At 41.5% G+C, this 24131-nt stretch overlaps 1 protein-coding gene and 1 pseudogene across 3 annotated transcripts in view; one reads left to right on the top strand and one right to left on the bottom strand.

Moving 5' to 3' along the window:
* PRKAR2A (protein kinase cAMP-dependent type II regulatory subunit alpha) overlaps positions 1 to 24131 on the top strand; it is an 80460-nt gene that overhangs the window by 14325 nt on the left and 42004 nt on the right. Inside the window, exons 1-2 of one of the 3 annotated variants that reach the window (XM_089919273.1) lie at positions 12405 to 21882; positions 23940 to 23975. In XM_089919273.1, the coding sequence (XP_089775399.1) occupies positions 21655 to 21882; positions 23940 to 23975 (264 nt within the window). In that variant the 5' untranslated portion in view covers positions 12405 to 21654. Of the gene's footprint in view, positions 1 to 12404; positions 21883 to 23939; positions 23976 to 24131 lie in introns of those variants that run through there. The other 2 variants (XM_089919276.1, XM_022573221.2) reach the window with 2 other exon arrangements.
* On the bottom strand, positions 6917 to 8173 carry LOC149748274 (small ribosomal subunit protein uS10 pseudogene; annotated as a pseudogene).

The following is a 24131-nucleotide window of genomic DNA, read 5'->3' as shown; positions in this document are numbered from 1 at the left end:
TTCACCATTGAGGATGATGTTGGCTGTGGGTTTGTCATATATGGCCTTTATTATGTTGAGGAAAGTTCCCTCTATGCCTACTTTCTGCAGGGTTTTTATCATAAATGGGTGTTGAATTTTGTCGAAAGCTTTCTCTGCATCTATTGAGATGATCATACGGTTTTTCTCCTTCAGTTTGTTAATATGGTGTATCACGTTGATTGATTTGTGTATATTGAAGAATCCTTGCATTCCTGGAATAAACCCCACTTGATCATGGTGTATGATCCTTTTAATGTGCTGTTGGGTTCTGTTTGCTAGTATTTTGTTGAGGATTTTTGCATCTATGTTCATCAGTGATATTGGCCTGTAGTTTTCTTTCTTTGTGACATCCTTGTCTGGTTTGGTATCAGGGTGATGGTGGCCTCATAGAATGAGTTTGGGAGTGTTCCTCCCTCTGCTATATTTTGGAAGAGTTTGAGAAGGATAGGTGTTAGCTCTTCTCTACCTGTTTGATAGAATTCACCTGTGAAGCCATCTGGTCATGGGCTTTTGTTTGTTGGAAGATTTTTAATCACAGTTTCAATTTCAGTGCTTGTGATTGGTCTGTTCATATTTTCTGTTTCTTCCTGATTCAGTCTTGCAGGTTGTGCTTTTCTAAGAATTTGTCCATTTCTTCCAGGTTGTCTATTTTATTGGCATAAAGTTGCTTGTAGTAATCTCTCATGGTCTTTTGTATTTCTGCAGTGTCAGTTGTTACTTCTCCTTTTTCATTTCTAATTCTGTTGATTTGAGTCTTCTCCCTTTTTTTCTTGATGAGTCTGGCTAGTGGTTTATCAATTTTGTTTATCTTCTCAAAGAACCAGCTTTTAGTTTTATTGATCTTTGCTATTGTTTCCTTCATTTCTTTTTCATTTATTTCTGATCTGATCTTTATGATTTCTTTCCTTCTGCTAACTTTGGGGTTTTTTTGTTCTTCTTTCTCTAATTGCTTTAGGTACAAGGTTAGGTTGTTTATTCGAGATGTTTCCTGTTTCTTAAGGTAGGATTGTATTGCTATAAACTTCCCTCTTAGAACTGCTTTTGCTGCATCCTATAGGTTTTGGGTCGTCGTGTCTCCATTTTCATTTGTTTCTAGGTATTTTTTAATTTCCTCTTTGATTTCTTCAGTGATCACTTCGTTATTAAGTAGTGTATTGTTTAGCCTCCATGTGTTTGTATTTTTCACAGATCTTTTCCTGTAATTGATATCTAGTCTCATAGCGTTGTGGTCGGAAAAGATACTTGATACAATTTCAATTTTCTTAAATTTACCAAGGCTTGATTTTGACCCAGGATATGATCTATCCTGGAGAATGTGCCATGAGCACTTGAGAAAAATGTGTATTCTGTTGTTTTTGGATGGAATGTCCTATAAATATCAATTAAGTCCATCTTGTTTAATGTATCATTTAAAGCTTGAGTTTCCTTATTTATTTTCATTTTGGATGATCTGTCCATTGGTGAAAGTGGGGTGTTAAAGTCTCCTACTGTGGACGTGTTACTGTCAATTTCCCCTTTTATGGCTGTTAGTATTTGCCTTATGTATTGAGGTGCTCCTATATTGGGTGCATAAATATTTACAATTGTTATATCTTCTTCTTGGATCAATCCCTTGATCATTATGTAGTGTCCTTCTTTGTCTCTTCTAATAGTCTTTATTTTAAAGTCTGTTTTGTCTGATATGAGAATTGCTACTCCAGCTTTCTTTTGGTTTCCATTTGCATGGAATATCTTTTTCCATCCCCTTACTTTCAGTCTGTATGTGTCTCTAGGTCTGAAGTGGGTCTCTTGTAGACAGCATATATATGGGTCTTGTTTTTGTATCCATTCAGCCAATCTGTGTCTTTTGGTGGGAGCATTTAGTCCATTTACATTTAAGGTAATTATCGATATGTATGTTCCTATTCCCATTTTCTTAATTGTTTTGGGTTCGTTATTATAGGTCTTTTCCTTCTCTTGTGTTTCTTGCCTAGAGAAGTTCCTTTAGCATTTGTTGTAAAGCTGGTTTGGTGGTGCTGAACTCTCTCAGCTTTTGCTTGTCTGTAAAGGTTTTAATTTCTCCATCAAATCTGAATGAGATCCTTGCTGGGTGGAGTAATCTAGGTTGCAGGTTTTTCTCCTTCATCTCTTTAAATATGGCCTGCCAGTCCCTTCTGGCTTGGAGAGTTCCTGCTGAAAGATCAGCTGTTAACCTTATGGGGATTCCCTTGTGTGTTATTTGTTGTTTTTCCCTTGGTGCTTTTAATATGTTTTCTTTGTATTTAATTTTTGACAGTTTGATTAATATGTGTCTTGGCTCAGACTATACTACAAAGCTACAGTAATCAAGACAGTATGGTACTGGCACAAAAACAGAAAGATAGATCAATGGAACAGGATAGAAAGCCCAGATATAAACCCACGCACATATGGTCACCTTATCTTTGATAAAGGAGGCAGGAATGTACAGTGGAGAAAGGACAGCCTCTTCAATAAGTGGTGCTGGGGAAACTGGACAGCTGCATGTAAAAGTATGAGATTAAATCACTCCCTAACACCATACACAAAAATAAGCTCAAAATGGATTAAAGACCTAAATGTAAGGCTGGAAACTATCAAACTCTTAGAGGAAAACATAGGCAGGACACTCTATGACATAAATCACAGCAAGATCCTTTTTGACCCACCTCCTAGAGAAATGGAAATAAAAACAAAAATAAGCAAATGGGACCTAATGAAACTTCAAAGCTTTTGCACAGCAAAGGAAACCATAAACCAGACCGAAAGACAACCCTCAGAATGGGAGAAAATATTTGCAAATGAAGCAACTGACAAAGGATTAATCTCCAAAATTTATAAGCAGCTCATGCAGCTTAATAACAAAAGAACAAACAACCCAATCCAAAAATGGGCAGAAGACCTAAATAGACATTTCTCCAAAGAAGATATACAGACTGCCAACAAACACATGAAAAAGTGCTCAACATCATTAATCATTAGAGAAATGCAAATCAAAACTACAATGAGATATCATCTCACACCAGTCAGAATGGCCATCATCAAAAAATCTAGAAACAATAAATGCTGGAGAGGGTGTGGAGAAAAGGGAACCCTCTTGCACTGTTGGTGGGAATGTAAATTGATACAGCCACTATGGAGAACAGTATGGAGGTTCCTTAAAAAACTACAAATAGGACTACCATATGACCCAGCAATTCCACTACTGGGTATATACCCTGAGAAAACCATAATTCAAAAAGAGTCATGTACCAAAATGTTCATTGCAGCTCTATTTACAATAGCCCGGAGATGGAAACGGCCTAAGTGTCCATCATCGGATGAATGGATAAAGAAAATGTGGCACATGTATACAATGGAATATTACTCAGCCATAAAAAGAAACGAAATTGAGCTATTTGTAATGAGGTGGATGGACCTAGAGTCTGTCATACAGAGTGAAGTAAATCAGAAAGAGAGAGACAAATACCGTATGCTAACACATATATATGGAATTTAAGAAAAAAAAATGTCATGAAGAACCTAGGGGTAAGACAGGAATAAAGACACAGACCTACTAGAGAATGGACTTGAGGATATGGGGAGGGGGAAGGGTAAGCTGTGACAAAGCGAGAGAGAGGCATGGACATATATACACTACCAAACATAAAATAGCTAACTAGTGGGAAGCAGCCGCATAGCACAGGGAGATCAGCTTGGTGCTTTGTGACCGCCTGGAGGGGTGGGATAGGGAGGGTGGGAGGGAGGGAGACGCAAGAGGGAAGAGATATGGGAACATATGTATATATATAACTGATTCATTTTGTTGTAAAGCAGAAACTAACACACCATTGTAAAACAATTATACTCCAATAAAGATGTTTAAAAAAAAAAGTGTCTTGTCGTATTTCTCCTTGGATTTATCCTGTATGGGACTCTCTGTGCTTCCTGGACTTGATTACTTATTTCCTTTCCCGTATTAGGGAAGTTTTCAACTATAATCTCTTCAAATATTTTCTCAGTCCCTTTCTTTTTCTCTTCTTCTTCTGGAACCCCTATAATTCGAATGTTGGTTCGTTTAATGTTGCCCCAGAGGTCTCTGAGACTGTCCTCAGTTCTTTTCATTCTTTTTTCTTTATTCTGCTCTGCAGTAGTTATTTCCACTATTTTATCTTCCAGGTTACTTATCCGTTCTTCTGCCTCAGTTATTCTGCTATTGATCCCATCTATAGTATTTTTAATTTCATTTATTGTGTTGTTCATTGTTGCTTGTTTCGTCTTTAGTTCTTCTAGGTCCTTGTTAAATGTTTCTTGCATTTTGTCTATTCTATTTCCAAGATTTTGGATCATCTTTACTATCATTATTCTGAATTCTTTTTCAGGTAGACTGCCTATTTCCTCTTCATTTGTTAGGTCTGGTGGGTTTTTATCTTGCTCCTTCATCTGCTGTGTGTTTTTCTGTCTTCTCATTTTGCTTATCTTACTGTGTTTGGGGTCTCCTTTTTGCAGGCTGCAGGTTCGTAGTTCCCGTTGTTTTTGGTGTCTGTCCCCAGTGGCTTATGTTGTTTCAGTGGGTTGTGTAGGCTTCCTGGTGGAGGGGACTAGTGCCTGTGTTCTGGTGATGAGGCTGGATCTTGTCTTTCTGGTGGGCAGGTCCACATCTGGTGGTGTGATTTGGGGTGTCTGTGGACTTATAATGATTTTAGGCAGCCTCTCTGCTAATGGGTGGGGTTGTGTTCCTGTCTTACTCGTTGTTTGGCATAGGGTGTCCAGCACTGTAGCTTGCTGGTCGTTGAGTGAAGCTGGGTGCTGGTGTTGAGATGGAGATCTCTGGGAGATTTTCACCGTTTGATATTATGTGGAGCTGGGAGGTCTCTTGTGGACCAGTGTCCTGAAGTTGGCTCTCCCACCTCAGAGGCACAGCCCTGACTCCTGGCTGCAGCACCAAGAGCGTTTCATCCACACGGCTCAGAATAAAAGGGAGAAAAACTGGAAAGAAAGAAAAAGAAAGAAAGGAAGGAAGGAAGAAGGGAGGGAGGGAGGGAGGAGGGAAGGAAGGGAAGAAAGAAGATAAAATAAAATAAAATAAAGTAAGATAAAATAAAAGAAAGTTATTAAAATAAAAAATAAGTATTAAGAAAAAAATTTTTTAAGAAAAAAAAAAAAACGGATGGATAGAGCCCTAGGACAAATGGTGGAAGCAAAGCTATACAGACAAAATCTCACACAGAAGCATACACATACACAACACACAAAAAGAGGAAAAGGGGAAAAAATAATAAATGTTGCTCTCAAAGCCCACCTCTTCAATTTGGGATGATTCGTTGTCTATTCATGTATTCCACAGATGCAGGTACATCAAGTTGATTGTGGAGCTTTAATCTGCTGCTTCTGAGGCTGCTGGGAGAGATTTCCCGTTCTCTTCTTTGTTCTCACAGCTCCCGGGGCTCAGCTTTGGATTTGGCCCCGCCTCTGCGTGTTGTTCGCGGGAGGGCGTCTGTTCTTGCTCAGACAGGACTGGGTTAAGGAAGCAGCTGCTTCGGGGACTCTGGCTCACTCAGGCTTGGGGGAGGGAGGGGTACGGAGTGCGGGTTGAGCCTGCGGCGGCAGAGGCCAGCATGACGTTGCACCAGTGTGAGGCGCGCCGTGCGTTCTCCTGGGGAAGTTGTCCCTGGATCCCGGGACCCTGGCAGTGGCGGACTGCACAGGCTCCCCGGAAGGGGGGTGTGGATAGTGACCTGTGCTCGCACACAGGCTTCTTGGTAGCGGCAGCAGCAGCCTTAGCGTCTCATGCCCGTCTCTGGGGGATGCGCTTTTAGCCGCGGCTCGCGCCCGTCTCTGGAGCTCCTTTAAGCAGCGCTCTTAATCCCCTCTCCTCGAGCACCAGGAAACAACGAGGGAAGAAAAAGTCTGTTGCCTCTGAGGCAGGTTCAGACTTTTCCCCGGACTCCCTCACGGCTAGCCGTGGTGCACTAATCCCTTCAGGCTGTGTTCACGCCCCCAACCCCAGTCCTCTCCCTGCGCTCCAACCAAAGGCTGAGCCTCAGCTCCCAGCCCCGCCCGCCCCGGCAGGTGAGCAGACAAGCTTCTCGGGCTGGTGAGTGCCAGGCGGCACCGATCCTCTGTGCGGGAATCTTACCGCTTTGCCCTCCGCACCCCTGTTTCTGTGCTCTCCTCCGCGGCTCCGAAGCTTTCCCCCTCCGCCACCCGCAGTCTCCGCCCGCGAAGGGGCTTCCTAGTGTGTGGAAACCTTTCCTCCTTCACAGCTCCCTCCCACTGGTGCAGGTCCCGTCCCTATCCTTTTGTCTCTGTTTATTCTTTTTTCTTTTGCCGTACCCAGATACGGGGGACTTCCTTGCCTTTTGGGAGGTCTGAGGTCTTCTGCCAGCGTTCAGTAGGTGTTCTGTAGGAGTTGTTCCACGTGTAGATGCATTTCTGGTGTATCTGTGGGGAGGAAGGTGTTCTCCGCGTCTTACTCTTCCGCCATCTTCCCCTCCAACTCCTACAACTGATTTTTTTTTTTTTTTTTTTTTTTGCGGTACACGGGCCTCTCTCTGCCGCGGCCTCTCCCGTTGCGGAGCACAGGCTCCGGATGCGCAGGGTCAGCGGCCATGGCTCACGGGCCCAGCCACTCTGCGGCATGTGGGATCCTCCCGGACTGGGGCACGAACCCACGTCCCCTGCATCGGCAGGCTGACTCTCAACCACTGCGCCACCAGGGAAGCCCTCTACAACTGATTTTTGTATGTTGATCTTGTATCCTGCAACGTGTAGATTCTTTAGGATTTTCTATATATAAGATCATGTAATTTGTGAATAGTTCTGTTTCTTTTCAATTTGAATGCCTTTTAATTTATTTATCTTGCCTAATTGCTCTGTCTAGGACCTTCAATAGTGTGCTGAATAAAAGTGACTAAAGTAGGCGTCCTTGTTCTTGATCTAGGGGAAATTTTTTCAGTCTTCTACCATTAAGTAAGATGTTAGTTATGGATTTTTCATAAATGCTTTTACTATGTTGAGGAAATTGTCTTTAATTCCTAGTTTGTTGGGTACAAACGGGTGTTGGATTTTGTCGGATGCTTTTTCTGCATCAATTGAGATCATCATGTGGTTTTTTCCCTTTCATTCTTTTACTATGTGGTATATTACATTTTAATTTTTATATGTTGAACCAACCTTGCATTCTTGGGATAGATCCCCCTTGGTCATGGTGTAAGGTATAATCCTTTTAATATGCTGCTGGATTTAGTTTGCCAGTATTTTGTTGTCATAATGATTTTTCTACTGTATTTTGCAAATTTAGTATATTATATTATTATTATAAATAATAATAATTATTCCCCATTTAGGTTGCCTCCAAATATTTGTTAGTATAAACTTTTCTTTAATGCATACAGCTCCTTTTTTTTTAAATAAGTTTTATTTATTTATGGCTGTATTGGGTCTTCGTTGCTGTGTGCGGGCTTTCTCTAGTTGTGGCGAGCAGGAGTACTCTTCGTTCTGGTGCGTGGGCTTCTCATTGTGGTGGCTTCTCTTGTTGTGGAGCACAGGCTCTAGGTGCGTGGGCTTGCTTCAGTAGTTGTGGCACACGGGCTCTAGAGCGCAGGCTCAGTAGTTGTGGTGCACGGGCTTAGTTGCTCTGTGGCATGTGAGATCTTCCCGGACCAGGGCTTGAACCCGTGTTCCCTGCACTGGCAGGTGGATTCTTAACCACTGCGCCACCAGGAAAGCCCCAGCTTCTTTTTTAACAACTGACAATTTATTAAAATAGTTGATTTAAGTATCTGCAATGATGACTTCAACCTTGATTCCTGGCTCAGTACTGACAAAAATAATCTGTTTAATTATCTCAGAAGGACTGTGCAAGTCAATGAGTTGCTTGTGGATGCTCATTTGAAAAAGATCCCAAGTCAGTACTTTTACCACAAGGAGTTTTTCTAAGTAGTGATTCTCATAGTCTTGGTAGGCATCCAAACTGATCCTTTCACTTTGAGATTCTTTTTCTTTGCTCCTCTGATCAAGTCAGCACATGCCTTCGACAGAGATTTACATTGTGGTTGGTTAGGGTAATTCTAGTTTGGTAAATCATCACCTCTGGTTCCATGGGTGATTTTCTGTTATATTTAAGAGCCATGGCTGTGGTGAGGCTTCCTCACAGACTTGTTTCTTGGGGAAAACCAACAGTGGTGAGTTGGGAGCAGAAGCTGGAAGCAAGAGCCGGCAGACCTGAGTTCTGCTGCAGCTGTGACTGTATCTTCTCAAAGAGTGCATAAGGTGTTTTGTTTTTTTTTTTTTCATTGTTGACTTATTTACCTAGAATAGATTTCTAGAAACAGAATTATTGTGTCAAAAGATACATTTTTTGGCATTTAATAAGTACTATGTGGTCATATTGCTTTTTAGAAGGATTGTGTCAATCAGTATACACAGTTACCAGCAATATATATGAATACCAAATTTGTTGTACAGTTAAAAAAATTAAAATACAGTTGATGCACCCCAGTGTTCATAGCAGCACTATTTACAATAGCCAAGACATGGAAGCAACCTAGGTGTTCATTGACAAATGAATGGACAAAGAAGATGTGAGATACACACACACACACACACACACAATGGAATACCACTCAGTCATAAAAAAAGAATGAAATAAAACCATTTACAGCAACATGGATGGACCTAGAGATTATCATACTAAGTTAAGTAAGTCAGATAGAGAAAGACAAATACCGTATGATGTCACTTATATGTGGAATCTAAAAAAATGATACAAATGAACTTACTTACAAAACAGAAATAGACTTACAGACATAGAAAACAAACCTATGGTTACCAAAGGGGAAAGAGAGGAGGGATAAATTAGGAGTTTGGGATTGAAATATACACACTGCTATATATACAAGAGATAACCAACAAGGACATACTGTATATAGCACAGGGAACTCTACTTAATATTATCTTGTAATAACCAATAATGGAAAAGAATCTGAAAAAGAATATGTATATATATATGTATAACTGAATCACTTTGCTGTACACCTGAAACTAACACAACATTGTAAATCAACTATATTTCAATTAAAAAATTTTTAAAATGCAATTGACATGCTGTATATTATGTTAGTTTCAGATGTACTACATCGTGTTTTGACATTTTGCATACATTATGAAATGATCACCCAAATTTGTTGTACACTTGAAGCACAAGGTATTAAAATTTTTTGAAAAGAATTAACTTTTGGAAAAATTTCTCAGTGTTTTACTTTCAATTCTGTTCATTTTAAGAATGTTGAACCTTTATCTTCATCTAATGTCTGCTTATGTTCAATGTGTGACTGTATATTTGAGATACTTATTTTGATAGAGTCGATAAGAATTATTGAATCCCTACTTTTAGAAGGTGAGGAAGAGAGGAAAGTCAAGGTTCACCCTGACCTGGGGTGAACCTGGTATGATTCTTGGAGTACTAGGGGGATATACTGTTAACAAAGATACTAGGTAAAAGAAAAACTGTTGTTTCTCTACTCAAGACACTTCTGACACTAACTACCTGGAGTTAGTGGAGACTGCACAGGTTAATGCTCAGTCCCAAAAGACTGCTCTCTACTTCAGACGCTAATTAAAAATCCAGGCCTCCTGTACTTCGAACTGACCAGCTATAAATTTGGGGTCCCATGACCCCACTTTAAGTTTGAGAATTTGCTCAAATGGCTCACGGAACTTAGGAAAGTGCTTTACTTACTGTTACTGGCTTATTATAAAGGATACAACTAGGTACAACGAAGTGAAAGAGATGCATAGGTCAAGGTATGTAGGAAGGGGCACAGAACCTCTGTGCCATCTCCGTGCACACCACCTTCCCATACCTCAATGTGTTCACCAACCTGGAAGCTCTCAGAACCCCTTCATTTAGGGTTTTTAATGGAGGGTGCATTACATAGGCATGATTGATTAAATCATCAAGGATGAACTCAATCCCCAGCTCATCGTCCCTCCCTGTAGGTCAAGGTGTAGGGCTGAAATTTCCAGCCCTCTAATCACAGGGTTGTTCTTCTCATAACCGGTCTTCATCTTTCAAGTGTCACCTCATTAGCATAAACTCAGTTTGGTTGAAAGGGACTTATTTTGAATAACAAAAGACTCCTCTCACCTCTGTCACTGAGGAAATTTCAGAGGTTCTAGGAGCTCTGCCAGGAATCTGGGCTGAAAACCAAATATATATTTCTTGTTATATCACAATATCAGACTGGGAAATTTTTTTTTAATTTTTAAATTTTTATTTTATATTGGAGTATAGTTGATTTAATTGACATATAACGTTGTATTAGTTTACAGTATATAACATAATTTCATATATGTATATATTGTGAACTGATTAGTTAACATTCATCACCTCACAGGTAAACTTTATTGTGATTAGACCTTTTTTTTTTTTTTTTTTTGCGGTACGCGGGCCTCTCACTGTTGTGGCCTCTCCTGTTGCGGAGCACAGGCTCCGGACGCACAGGCCCAGCAGCCATGGCTCACGGACCTAGCCTCTCCGCGGCATGTGGGATCTTCCTGGACCGGGGCACGAACCCGTGTCCCCTGCATCGGCAGGCGGACTCTCAACCACTGCACCACCAGGGAAGCCCCTGTGATGCGAACTTTTAAGATTTATTCTATTAGCAACTTTCAAATATACAATACAGTATTATTATTATTTTTAAATTTTATTTATTTTATTTTTGGCTGCGTTGGGTCTTTGTTGCTGCACGCGGGCTTTCTCTACTTGTGGCAGAGTGGGGGCTACTCTGTTGTGGTGCGCGGGCTTCTCATTGCGGTGGCTTCTCTTGTTGAGGAGCACAGGCTCTAGGCGCATGGGCTTCAGTAGTTGTGCCACGTGAGCTTAGGAGTTGTGGCTCGTGGGCTCTAGAGCATAAGCTCAGTAGTTGTGGCACATGGGCTTAGTTGCTCTGCGGCCTGTGGGATCTTCCCGGACTAGGGATTGAACCCGTGTCCCTTGCATTGGCAGGCGGATTCTTAACCACTGCGCCACCAGGGAAGCCCCTTTGGTGTGATTTTGATTTGCATTTCTCTAATGACTAATAATGTTGAACATCTTTTCATGTGCTTGTTGTCTATTGGTATATCTTCTTCTTCAAAGTGTCTATTCAGGTCCTGAGTCTATGTTTTAACTGGGTTATTTGTCTTTTTGTTGTTGAATTGTAAGTGTTCTTTATATATTTTGGATACTAGTCTCTTACCCTATATGTGATTTGCAAATATTTTTCCCATTTTGTGAGTTGTCTTTTTATACTCTTGTAGCACACGTTTTAAATTTTGATAAAGTTCAGTTTATCTATTTTTTTCTTTTGTTGCTGTGCTTTGAGTTTCATACCTAGTCTGCTTTTTCTGTGTTTCTACCCTAGCTCTCTTCTTTTCCTTGGACAACCACAGAAGTTTCTTATCTCAAATGCCTTGCTCTCTCTAGTTCATTCTCCACCCAGTAGCCGGGGAGATTTTTTTAAAACGGAGACCAGATCATATCAATCTTCAGTTCAAATCCCCTCATTGCAAGTGGAATGCAATTCACATATCTTCTGTGGTTCACACAGTCCTGCAAGATTTGATCCATATTTTTTTCTCTACCTTCTCTCTCTTGCCCTATCCATCCTTGCCTGCTACACTTGTTGCCTGGCTCTTTCTCTCTCTAAGTAGTCTGTGATTGCTGTTGGTCCTTCCTGAATCTTTCTTCTGTGGCTCTGACCAGCTGGCTCCTCTTCATTTAAGCCTCAGCTTTAGAGAGGCTTTTCCAGATTGCCCTGCCTAGAGTGGGTCCCTCTGTTGTTGGGGTTCATTAGCACCCCACATGGTTACATTAGAGCTCAAGTAATGATCTAGAATTCTTACTTGGTTTTTGTTATTTTTCTCTCAATAGAACAGAAGCTCTGTGAGGATGGGGAATTTTCATTTTCTTTGTTTTGTCTTCAGCACTTAGCATACAGCCAGGCCTATAATGTATACTTAAAAAGATCTTCTTGAGTACATGAGTGAGTTTATGACTGAGGAGCTGATTTTGGAGACTGCTATCACAGAGTATATTGTGGGAGCACAGAGAAGGGAGCTAAGGTAGGAACTAACTGGGCATCAGTGGTGTTGCAAGCAGTGAAGAGGTCAAGTTGGGTAAGGCCAGTGTTGAAATGATTGGACCCAGCTGTAATTCCAGGGACAGGATAGAGGCTTCAGTGGGGTTGTGGTAGAAGAGGTCAGGTGCCAGTGGGTCAGGGAGTTTGTGTGTGTTTGTGTGTGTGTGTGTGTGTGTGTGTGTGTGTGTGAGAGAGAGAGAGAGAGAGAGAGAGAGAGAGAGAGGGAGGGAGGGAGGGAGGGAGGGAGGGAGACGGGGGCTGCAGAAGACTCAGACAAGGAATGGGGAGTACATTTTGAAGAAGTAAAGAAAGGACCTGGTGGTAGCTTGAAGAAGTACAGGTATGAGGGAAGGTCTTTGGTTTTGTTTTATTAGGTTAGAGTCACAATTAGCATGTTCACATGAAGAGGGAAATGAGCCAGTGGAGAGGTAGCATCTGATGGAGCAAGGTCCTAGAATGGCGGGTGGGGAGGTGGCTTAGAATGGAGAGAAAAACTGGGGACATCTCTTATTCAGAAACTGGAGAGGAGTGTTATTTGCTTTAGCTGTTATTTAATTTAAAGGGTAATTTAAGGTTTTACTTCTTTTATTTATTTATTTTTGGCTGCATTGGGTCTTCATTGCTGCGCCCGGGCTTTCTCTAGTTGCGGCAAGCGGGGGCTACTCTTCGTTGTGGTGTGCGGGCTTCTCTTTGTGGTGGCTTCTCTTGTTGCGGAGCACAGGCTCTAGGCGCACAGGCTTCAGTAGTTGCGGCGCGCGGGCTCTAGAGCTCAAGCTCAGTAGTTGTGGTGCACGGGCTTAGTTGCTCCACGGCATGTGGGATCTTCCTGGACCAGGGTTCAAACCCATGTCCCCTGCATTGGCAGGCGGATTCTTAACCACTGCGCCACCAGGGAAGCCCTAAGGTTTTACTTATTTGTGCCCTTGATTCAAGGCCTTGTCTTTTACTTACTTGACTCTCATAGCGGTGAATATTTAAGCTAAGGGAAAACAGTATAGAAGTTTCTCAAAAAATTTAGAATAGAACTACCATATGACCCAGCAATTCCACTTCCAGGTATTTTTTCAAAGAAAAGAAAAACACTAATTCAAAAAAATAAATGCACCGCTACGCTCAAGGCAGCATTATTTACAAGATAAGGACGCAGCCTAAGTGCCCATTGATAGGTGAATGGATAAAGATGTGGTATACATTCACAGTGGAATATTACTCAGCTAAAAAAGAGAATGAAATCTTGCCATTTATGACAACATGGATGGACCTAGAGGGTATTATGCTAAGCAAAATAGGTCAGACAGAGAAAGACAAATACTGTATGATTTCACTTATATGTGGAATTTAACAAATAAAACGAACAAATGTATTAAAACAGGCTCATAGATACAGAGAACAAACTGGTGGTTACCATAGGGGAGTGAAGTCGGGGGATGAATGAAATAGGTGAGGGAGATTGAGAGGTACAGACTTCTAGTAATTAAACAAGTAAGTCACAGGGATGTAATGTACAGCACAGGGAATATAGTTAATAGCATTGTAATAATTTTTTATGGTGACAGATGATAACGAGTTACCAGGGTGATCATTTTGTAGTATATAAATATATTAAATTACTGTGTTGTACGTCTGAAACTAATATAATATTGTAAGTCAATTATACTTCAAATTTAAAAAGATAAAAACATGTGGTCTGCTAGGGCTGTTCTTGCGTATTATATTCTCACAATAAGTTTTTCTCATGTAGTTTTTCCTGTTTAGTGTAAAATTTAGTGTATGACTCTGGAATTTTAAAAAAGGTAGGCGTGTTTAGCTTGTAATTTTTCTTTTGCATTTGAGGTTCCATTTAAATGAATTTAAGATTCAAAAATAGATGGCTTGGGCTTCCCTGGTGGCGCAGTGGTTGAGAGTCTGCCTGCTGATGCAGGGGACACGGGTTCATGCCCCGGTCTGGGAAGATCCCACATGCCGCGGGGAGGCTGGGCCCGTGAGCCATGGCCACTGAGCCTGCGCGTCCGGAGCCTGTGCTCCGCAACGGGAGAAGCCACAACAGTGAGAGGCCCGCATACGCAAAAAAAAAAAAAAAATAGATGGCTTGAGTTTTTCTTAGTCCAAGACCTGATATCTGCCAGGGAATTTGTTAACAACAGTTTTGAGATGTGATACCCACAAGATATTGTATGTGAAGACAGTGACTAGTGATGTCAAAATTTGGATAAAGATTTTTTGGATAAACCAGTGGCTGGAGAATTATTGTTCAGTTTGCAGTGTTATAATTAAACACTTTTTTTGAGGCATCCATTATTTTTAAACAAAAGTAAAATTATGATTAGAGGAGAATTTGCTTCATGCTGTAAATAGATATATTTATCACGTTTTGTCATGTTCTTGATGGCTCTTTTCAGAAAGATTGAACCTTTTTTGTTTGGTGACTCCATGATCATTAACAGGGCAGCTGATTTGTCTTGCCATTACTAGACCAAGTGTCCAATGCTCAACTAATGGGTTGGTTTCTCAACCAGAAGGAGAAGCCCCATCTGGTTGGTGATGCTCCAGGGTTTTTTTCTAGCAATCTGTAGATAATTCTCAGAGTATGGTTCAATTTAATGCATACCAAATTGTAAAAATGGTGTATAAGTCTAGTAGATGAGTGGTATCTGAAATGCTAATAAGTGAGAATGGGATTTAGCACCCTAAAACGAGTGGTCTTGCATATCTTTTTAAATGCTTGTCTTTATTTTTGTAAGTTGGCTAGGGAGTTTTCACAGTTTGTTTTTGTCGAATAATAAAGAATGTGTCTGGCCTTTGTCCCAGATTCCTGGCACAGAACTTCCAAAACTCTTAGAATTTCCCAAGTGATAGGAGTATTTTTGTTTTTCATGAGCCCTCTTGGATCATATCTGAGTTTATGTTTATGAGATGATTCAAGATGGGGCCTGGTCACCAGAAAGACTAACCATATAATCAGAACACTGGGACTTTGAGCCAATCTGACCTCTGGGGAAAGGTGAGGGGCTGGAGATGGAGGTTAATCTCATGGCCCCTGATTCAGTCAATCATATCTATGGAATGAAACCCCAATAAGACTCTGAACATCAGAGCTTGGTGGAGCTTCCTGGTTGGTGATATGCTTGGAGGGTAATGCACCCTGATTCCTTGTTTTTTTTTGGCTGCATCAGGACTTAGTTGCAGCACATGGGATCTTTCGTTGCGTCATGTGGGCTCTTTTTGGCGTGCGGGTTTCCCTCTCTCTAGTTGTGGCATGCGAGCTCCAGGGCATGTGGGCTCTGTGGTTTGCGGGCCACAGGCTCTCTTGTTGAGGTGCCTGGGCTCTCTAGTTGTGGTGCCACGGGCTTAGTTGCCCCGTAGCATGTGGGTTCTTATTTCCTAGACCAGGGATCGAACCTGTGTCCCCTGCATCGGAAGGCGGATTCTTTACCACTGGACCACCAGAGAAGTCCCTGATGCATCTTGATTCTATGAGGAGAGGGCATGGAAACTCTGTGTTCAGGACCCTTCCAGACCTTGCCCTATGTGTATCTTCATTTGGCTAGTCCTGATTTGTATCCTTTCTAATAAAACTGTAATAATAAGTATAGTGCTTTCTAAAGTTCTGTGAGTTGTTCTAGCAAATCAAACCTGAGGAGTTGTGGGAACCTCTGAATTTGTAGCCAGTTGTTCAGAAATGTTGTTGGCCTGCGGACCACCAAAGTGCAACTGGAGTAAGGACAGTCTTGTTGGGAACCATGTCCTTGAACTATGGAATCTGATGCTACTCTGGGTCATTAGCATCAGAATTGTATTGAAGTTCACCAGTTGGTGTCAGAATAGTTTTATATTCCTGTTATAATTCAACTTAAATTGGTGGCCAAATATGAGATGATATACCCAAGAAAGGGGGCATGGCTTTTAGTCCTTTCCAGCCCAGGTAATAGGCAATCATTCATTTAGCCCATTTACATTTAGTGTCTGTGTATGACAAGGCCTGTACTAGACAAAAAGTGGTAGGAAATTCCCCATCCCTACAACTTAGGAGCTTTTTATGTGATGTAGTAGACACATGGGATTTTTGTGTGCTGTGATAGAGAAGGAATGCTCAGCCCTTGGAATGGCGCTGTCTTCTTTGACAGGACATTGGGGCTGGGTTAGAGATGGGTCTTCTAGGCAGTGTGTACTTTAGGACCAGAGAGATGTCCAGTGTACTAGTGTGGATGGGGACAGGGGGTTGTGGGTGCCAATGGTTGTTTCAGAATAAGTGACTGTGTTTACTGGCTGGAAGTATGTGTTAGGGCAGTGCTTTTGCAGAGTGGTAAATGCACCACCTGTATAAGAATTACCCTGTCCACCAAGGGGGGAAAGTGGCTGGGGGGTGGTGGTGGTGGGATGAATTGGGAGATTGGGATTGACATGTATACACTAATATGTATAAAATAGATAACTCGGGCTTCCCTGGTGGCGCAGTGGTTGAGAGTCCGCCTGCCGATGCAGGAGACATGGGTTCGTGCCCCGGTCCGGGAAGATCCCACATGCCACGGAGCGGCTGGGCCCGTGAGCCATGGCCACTGAGCCTGCACGTCCGGAGCCTGTGCTCTGCAACGGGAGAAGCCACAACAGTGAGAGGCCCGCGTACTGAAAAAAGAAAAGAATTACCCTGTTCACTGGTTCCCCCGTCCCCTTACAGAAATGCTCATTTTCTTTTCTACTTTTTTTTTATGATGGAAAATGTCGATTAGTGACACTAGTAAGATGAATAGTGTAATACCGCCCCCCATCTACTTATCCCCAACTCCATTAACTCATGGCTGGTGATTCAATTTATAGTGTTTGCTAATTTCTCTTTGGGAGTATTTACCCATTTATTTAATTACTATGCCAGTTTCAAGCTACCACACAATTTTACTGAACAAGGAGTTAGGGAAAGATTCTCAGAATCAGTTCTCCTGACCTGGGGCAAGGTGGCCCCAGCTCATGACTCTTTCCCACTCAAACTAGCTTCCTCTTACTTTTTTAAAAATTTATTTATTTAATTAATTTATTTTTGGCCGTGTTGAGTCTTTGTTGCCGCACACAGGCTTTCTCTAGTTGTGGTGAGCAGGGGCTACTCTTCGTTGCAGTGCACGGGCTTCTCATTGCGGTGGCTTCTCTTGTCGTGGAGCACGGGCTCTAGGCGTGCGGGCTTCAGTAGTTGTGGCACACGGTCTCAAGAGCACAGGCTCAGTAGTTGTGGCGCACGGGCTTAGTTGGTCCATGTCATGCGGGATCTTCCCGTACCAGGGATTGAACCCATGTCCCTTGCATTGGCAGGCGGATTCTTAACCACTGCACCACCAGGGAAGTCCCACACCTTCCTCCTTTTTAAAAAAATTTTAGAAATAATTCTATCCATAAGTATTTAGGTTTATATCTCTAAGGACTAGTTTTAAAAATATACCCACAAAACTTTTATTATATCTAAAATAATTAACAATAATTTCTTAGTATCAAATATTTGATTTGTGTTCAAACTTCTCCACACATCTCCAGATAGGTTCCAAGAATTATATTTGGCTGCTTTATCTCTTTAGTCTCTTTTAGTCTATAGGATCTTTCTTGATCTCTCTCTTTTTTCCTTTGAAGCTTATTTGTAGAATAAAGTTTATTTTGTAGATTTTTTTCACAATGTACAGTTTGCTGATTGCATCCCCATGATGTTTGCATCAAAGTTCCCCATCCCCTGTTTTTCCTCTAATTTCATAATTGGCACTAGAGCAGTGGCTTTCAAATGAGGTTCCAGGATCAATAACATCAGCGTCATCTGGGAAACTTATTAGAAATACAGATTCTTGGCTTCACTCCAGGCCTATTGAATCAGAAACTCTGAGGAAGGGGCCCTGTAGTCTTCTAAATGATTCTGATGCACCCTAAAGTTTGAGAACCACTGCTGTATAGGCTTGATCAGATTCAGGTTTGTCCCTCTTCCACCCCACTCCCTTACCCTCACCAGCTGTTTCATGGCTGTTGATGTGTTTTCCATTAGAAGGCACTTAAGACTGACTGGTCTCTCCTTTATGATGCTGATGTTCATGTTGATCATTGCCTAGGCTATATCCGTTATTTCACTGGGGTTGCAAATGGCATTGTTCTAATTGTATCATTCCTTCTTTTTTAAAAAAATATTTTATTTATTTATTTATTTATTTGACTGTATTGGGTCTTAGTTGTGGCATGTAGGATCTTCATTGCAGCATGCGGGCTCTTTCATTGCAGCACGTGGGCTTCTCTCTAGTTGTGGCACACGGGCTCCAGAGTGTGTGGGCTCAGTAGTTGCAGTGCGCAGGCTCTATTGTTGTGGGGTGCAGGCTCCAAGCGTGGGGCTCAGTAGTTGCAGCACGTGGGCTCTCTAGTTGAGGTACACAAGCTCAGTAGTAGTGGTGTGTGGGCTTAGTTGCCCCACAGCATGTGGGATCTTAGTTCCCTGACCAGGGATCGAACCCATGTACCCTGCATTGGAAGGCGGATTCTTAACCAATGGACCACTAGGGAAGTCCCTCTATCATTCCTTCTTCATGCATAAGCTGGAAAAACTTCCCCTCATTAACTCTTAGGTTACCCTGTGGAATAGTTTGTTCAGAAAAGGCAGGATAAACGATGAGTCTTTGCTTTTATCTACCTGTTTTCAGAATAAGTTCTCTAGCATCTGCCAAAGATGACAAATGAAGTCCTGTAACAAATCAGTGTAAATTTAAAGATTTAACTGTATTTGATGTTTTATCCATTGTCATTTTGTTCTTATTTGATGCTCATATTATCCTATCTCTGTGTCATGGGAACTTCTTCAGGTTTTCTCCTAATTCCTTTTGACATGATCGTAGCAGTCTTTTATAGTGTCCTTGATTTCTGGTAGAAGATTTTCTAGTCTTGTTACATGTTTAGCTCCAGACCAGGAATTAGCAATTTCTTCAAGGAGCACTGTTTCTCTTCAGACAAAAATAGTAGAGATCGGGCTTCCCTGGTGGCGCAGTGGTTGAGAGTCCGCCTGCCGATGCAGGGGACTCGGGTTCGTGCCCCGGTCTGGGAGGATCCCACATGCCGCGGAGTGGCTGGGCCCGTGGGCCATGGCCGCTGAGCCTGCGCGTCCGGAGCCTGTGCTCCGCAGCGGGAGAGGCCACAGCAGTGAGAGGCCCGCGTACCGCAAAAAAAAAAAAAAAAAATAGTAGAGATCATAAAATGCATGGTAGGGCTGCTCTTTACTCCAGAGGTTAGTCATATTTCCAGTTTAAACTTAGGACTATAATGCTTTTACTCAACCTAATATATATCCTTTAATGCCAGAAATCCCAGTATTCAATAGCACAGTTACTCATTTTCTTTATCCCATAATGCCCACATAACAGTCTCAGAATCGTAGACTAGCAGTATTATTTCTGAAAACTATTTCTTCAGTGCTTGTTATCTTTAGAGTATACCCTGCTAGGATATCCAATTAAAGTCATTTGAAATAGTTCTTTGTGTGATTCTCCTCCCAATTAAATATACAGTTAGTTTGCTTTATGTTTTGGGGATTTCTTTTTCAAATTTAATTTTATAATTATGTAAAATATTTACATGGTTCCAAAGTCAACCAAATAAGGTATATTCAGAGAAGCCTGGCTTCTACCCTTGTAGCTTCCATCTGATTCCCTCCGCTGTTGCAGTGATTTTCATCCTTGGGAGCTTTTAAAAAATACTGATGCTCAGACTCCACATCACATTGTAAAGCAACCATACTCCAAAAAAAATAATAATAAATAAATAAATTTAAAAAATAAAAAAAATTTAAAAAGAAAGAATAGCAGCATTCTTTCCCTCTTCTGACCCATAGAGAAAGCAGAATGAATTTGTGTGTGAAATCATGGTGGATTTTTTTTTTTGTCTTCTCTGTTTTCCTTCCCTTCCGTTCTCTGTCTTTTTTCTTAATTGTGAACCAACGAGTCCCATAGTTTATTGATTGGGTCTCAGAACCCTAAATGGGTTACTCGGTGCTTTTCTTGGACTTTTCTTGCATCATTGAGTGTTCCTCCTTTGACACCCTGCTTCTCCCTCATCTATGTTTCCAGGCACCCTGGGACATTTACACTCTCCAAAAACTTTCTTGCCTTTGGGGCTTTCGTCAAGTTATTTCATCTGCCCAGAGATGCACTTTCACCCCCGCCTATGGAGGCTCAGCATAATTGCCACCCATTGGTGGCAGCCCTTCCTGGCAATCCCTTTGTTGTGATTAACCACTCTAATGGGCCTGCCCTAACAGCTGCTTTGTAGTCCACCTTTGAGATTTACTGTGCTGTGCTATGTTTTACTATGCTGAGGTCCTCCAAACACAAGGCCCTCATTAATGCCCTGCTTCTGTTATTTGCCTCTGTACACAGCTGGTGTTGCTAACATCCTACCAGCCCAGCTTTAAGTTGAGTGTGCCTATTTGCCACAGCAGTTGTAGAATCTTGAGTCCTGAGCTTTGCCCTGCCCTAGCTGTGCTTGGATTATGTTCTCCGGGTTTGGTTTGGTTTGGGTTTAATATTTATTTATTTATTTGGTTGCGCCAGGTCTTAGTTGTGGCAGGTGGGCTCCTTAGTTGTGGCTTTCTGGCTTCTTAGTTGCAGCTCGAGGACTCCTTAGTTGCGGCATGTGGGCTCCTTAGTTGTGGCTTGCCGGATCCTTAGTTGTGGCATATGAACTCTTAGTTGTGGCATGCATGTGGGATCTAGTTCCCTGACGAGGGATCGAACCCAGGCCCCCTGCATTGGGAGGGTGGAGTCTTAACCACTGCGCCACTGGGGAAGTCCCTGTTCTCCAGGTTTTTATGCCGTGTTCTACCATGTTCATAGTGAAGATTCTATTGTCCGTCATGTTCAGTTTAAAATAGGAGAGACTTTGGGAAATGTTTTCAAATTCTCCAGCATGTTCTTAATATTCACCACATAAAATATTCTACCTGCTCAAAGAACCATGTTTTAATTTCAGGGTATGTCAGCATTTATGAGTTCATTTAATCAGGAATAATGACTTTTAGTTTCCACTGAGATTGCATTTGTTAATATTTTTGAGGCACATGTTTTCAGATCAGGTAACCTAAATTTTAAGTCTTCCTATTCCCTATGTATTTGTTTATAATAGAAAAGGAGAGCATTTTAGGCATTGTTTTCTGCTGGAAGATTTTCTCATACTTACACTGGTTGAATACTTTGACCCACATAAACTCTGATGTGCTCTGTTTTGGGCTATTTAAGCAGTGGTGAAATTACAATAGATGGTCTCTGTCTGCTGTAGTCATTAATTACATTCTCTGTGCCTTGGCATTGTATCTTGCTCCAACTGCAGCTGTTTCCTCTGGCCCTGTGAAAGCTTCTAAGATGTGTACTAATTTAAAATGAAATAACACATAGATTTATCAGGCAGCATGTTTGTGTTTTTAATTACATTTTACACTGCAAGTCACTTTTTTTTTAAGTACTTTTGAACTCTTTCACAGAGGGAGTGCTTTAGGAATTTAAAAAATCATTTTGTCTTTTTTGCATGATATATGAAAGTATTGATTTTTTTTTTTCTTTTTTTGCGGTACGTGGGCCTCTCACCACTGCGGCCTCTCCCGTCGCAGAGCACAGGCTCCGGACGCCCGGGCCCAGCGGCCACGGCCCACGAGTCCAGCCGCTCCGCGGCATGCGGGATCCTCCCGGACCGGGGCACAAACCCGCGCCCCCTGCATCGGCAGGCGGACTCCCAACCACCGCGCCACCAGGGAAGCCCGAAAGTATTGATTTTAAGTTTGCATTTTAAAATTTTGATTCCTTCTTTTATGTCTTTGTTTTAAACATACTCTTCTTTCTTTATGATAGTTCTATAATCTTGATATCTCACCCTTTGAAGTATCCCCTGATAGCACCCATACTAAATTGTTTCACTGTGTACTTTATAATTTTAGGTTGTATACTAATGTTTAATGGGGTTTTAATTATGGAAATTCCATGAGGCCTGGGTTGAGGGTTTATGCTGGTGTACATTTCATCTGTCTGCCTGAGTGACAAGCACATGTGTTTCAGATGATCAAAGGAAACTCTCCCACATCTCTCAAGCTAGAAAGCAAGCTCCATGAAATCAGGGATCTTTGTTTTGTTTACTAATGTCTCCCAAATTGTCTACTGTAGTGCATGGCACATACTAGGTACTCTACCTATATTTGTTGAACTGAATCACTTCCTTTCCTGGTGGATGGATTAATTTTGACTAATCCACTTTTTATTGAAGAAGTAGTGACAGACTATTGTAGGTACTTTCAGGAACGCTGGGGTTTTCTTTTGACTATTTGCCTATTTGTTCCAGTAACATGACTTTGACCCTGTGCTGTGCAAAAAGATAATCCTAATCCTGTTAAGATGAATGAGGATTTGCCTCCTTCCTGGGTCTATGTTTGTTTCAGAGACCTCGCATTAGAGTTTGGCTCTCTGAGCCGTCTTCACTTTGTTTTTCACTAATCCTCAAATTTCTGTTTTTTGCAGGGTTATAAGGCATATTTTATATATTTTAAAAATAAAATTAATCAGATTAATGTTTGAAGGTGAAAAAAACCACCTTGTTTATTTTTTTTTATAAATTTGTTTTTGGCGGCATTGGGTCTTCGTTGCTGCTTGCGGGCTTTCTCTAGTTGCGGCGAGCGGGGGCTGCCCATCATTGCTGTGTGCGGGCTTCTCATTGTGGTGGCTTCTCTTGTTGCGGAGCATGGGCTCTACGCCCGTGGGCTTCAGTAGTTGTGGCACGCAGGCTTAGTAGTTGTGGCTCATGGGCTGCATGGGCTTAGTTGCTCTGCGGCATGTGGGATCTTCCCTGACCAGGGCTCGAACCCGTGTCCCCTGCATTGGCAGACAGATTCTTAACTGCTGTACCGCCAGGGAAGTCCCTCCACCTTGTTTAAATGATATATAGTTCAGTGGTAAGAATTTAGATAACCATCAAACATAAGGAATGATAGGTGAAAAGTAGGAAAAATTAGCGAAACGACTTTTTTTTGTTGTTTTAACCTAAAAACATGATCAATTTTTCTGATTAATACAGTGACCGTGGGTGGAGAAAATCCACCTGTATTGAGGGAGAGTATAACTTCATGGTTAATTTTTTATTTTAGTGTAATACTCATTATTTTATTTTATTCTTTAAAAAATATTTATTTTTTAATTTATTTGGTTGCATCAGGTCTTAGTTGTGGCAGGCAGGCTCCTTAGTTGCAGTTCACCAGCTCCTTAGTTGTGGCATGTGGGCTCCTTAGTTGTGGCACGTGGGCACGCGAACTCCTAGTTGTGGCATGCATGTGGGATCTAGTTCCCTGACCAGGGATCAAACCTGGGCTCCCTGCATTGGGAGCGAGGAGTCTTATCCACTGCGCCACCAAGGAAGTCCCTCATTAAGTTATTTTAAAATGAAATGTAAAATGCAGGTCTAGCAGGTCTTGGGATTATCTTTAAAAGAAGAAAATTTAACTATTTGATATCATAAAATTACCAGTAAATTTAGTAGACTTCTTATTCATTTGGTGTGATACAAATTAGGTGGAACTTGGATGTCAACAGAAATAAAATTGCCACCCACGTTGAAGTTATAAAGAGCTTGTTTTCAAAGACATACATTATTCTTTATATTGTCTTTATGTGATCTTGTTGAACCACTGTCTCTGGCTGATTATGGAAGAATATGAATTGATCCACCACTTGGTATTGAGGTTCCTAGTTCTGTTGTCAAAGATCTTTGCAAAAAGGGAGGATAAAGATGGAGTCATGTGATACAATGATGACTAAACATTGCTTCTTTGTTTTGCAGTTCCAGTTCCTAACAGATTTGATCGGCGAGTATCAGGTATGTGTTCTTTTTCATAGCATACTACTGAAATGCTATTTTAAGATGGGATTATCGTAAATAAAAATAAAGTGATCTTTTTAATAAAAAGGTAAGTTGATAGCATTATAGAACATTATAAAAATTACCTGTGGTTCCTTCATTCTGTTTCATTTT

The sequence above is a fragment of the Delphinapterus leucas genome, chromosome 10 (assembly GCF_059928025.1).
Source record: "Delphinapterus leucas isolate spDelLeu-1000000601 "Yukka" chromosome 10, BTC_Dleu_Yukka2, whole genome shotgun sequence".
Classification (NCBI taxonomy): domain Eukaryota; kingdom Metazoa; phylum Chordata; class Mammalia; order Artiodactyla; family Monodontidae; genus Delphinapterus; species Delphinapterus leucas.
Note: the sequence above shows the minus strand (reverse complement) of the source record. Positions and strands in the feature narration are given on the sequence as shown.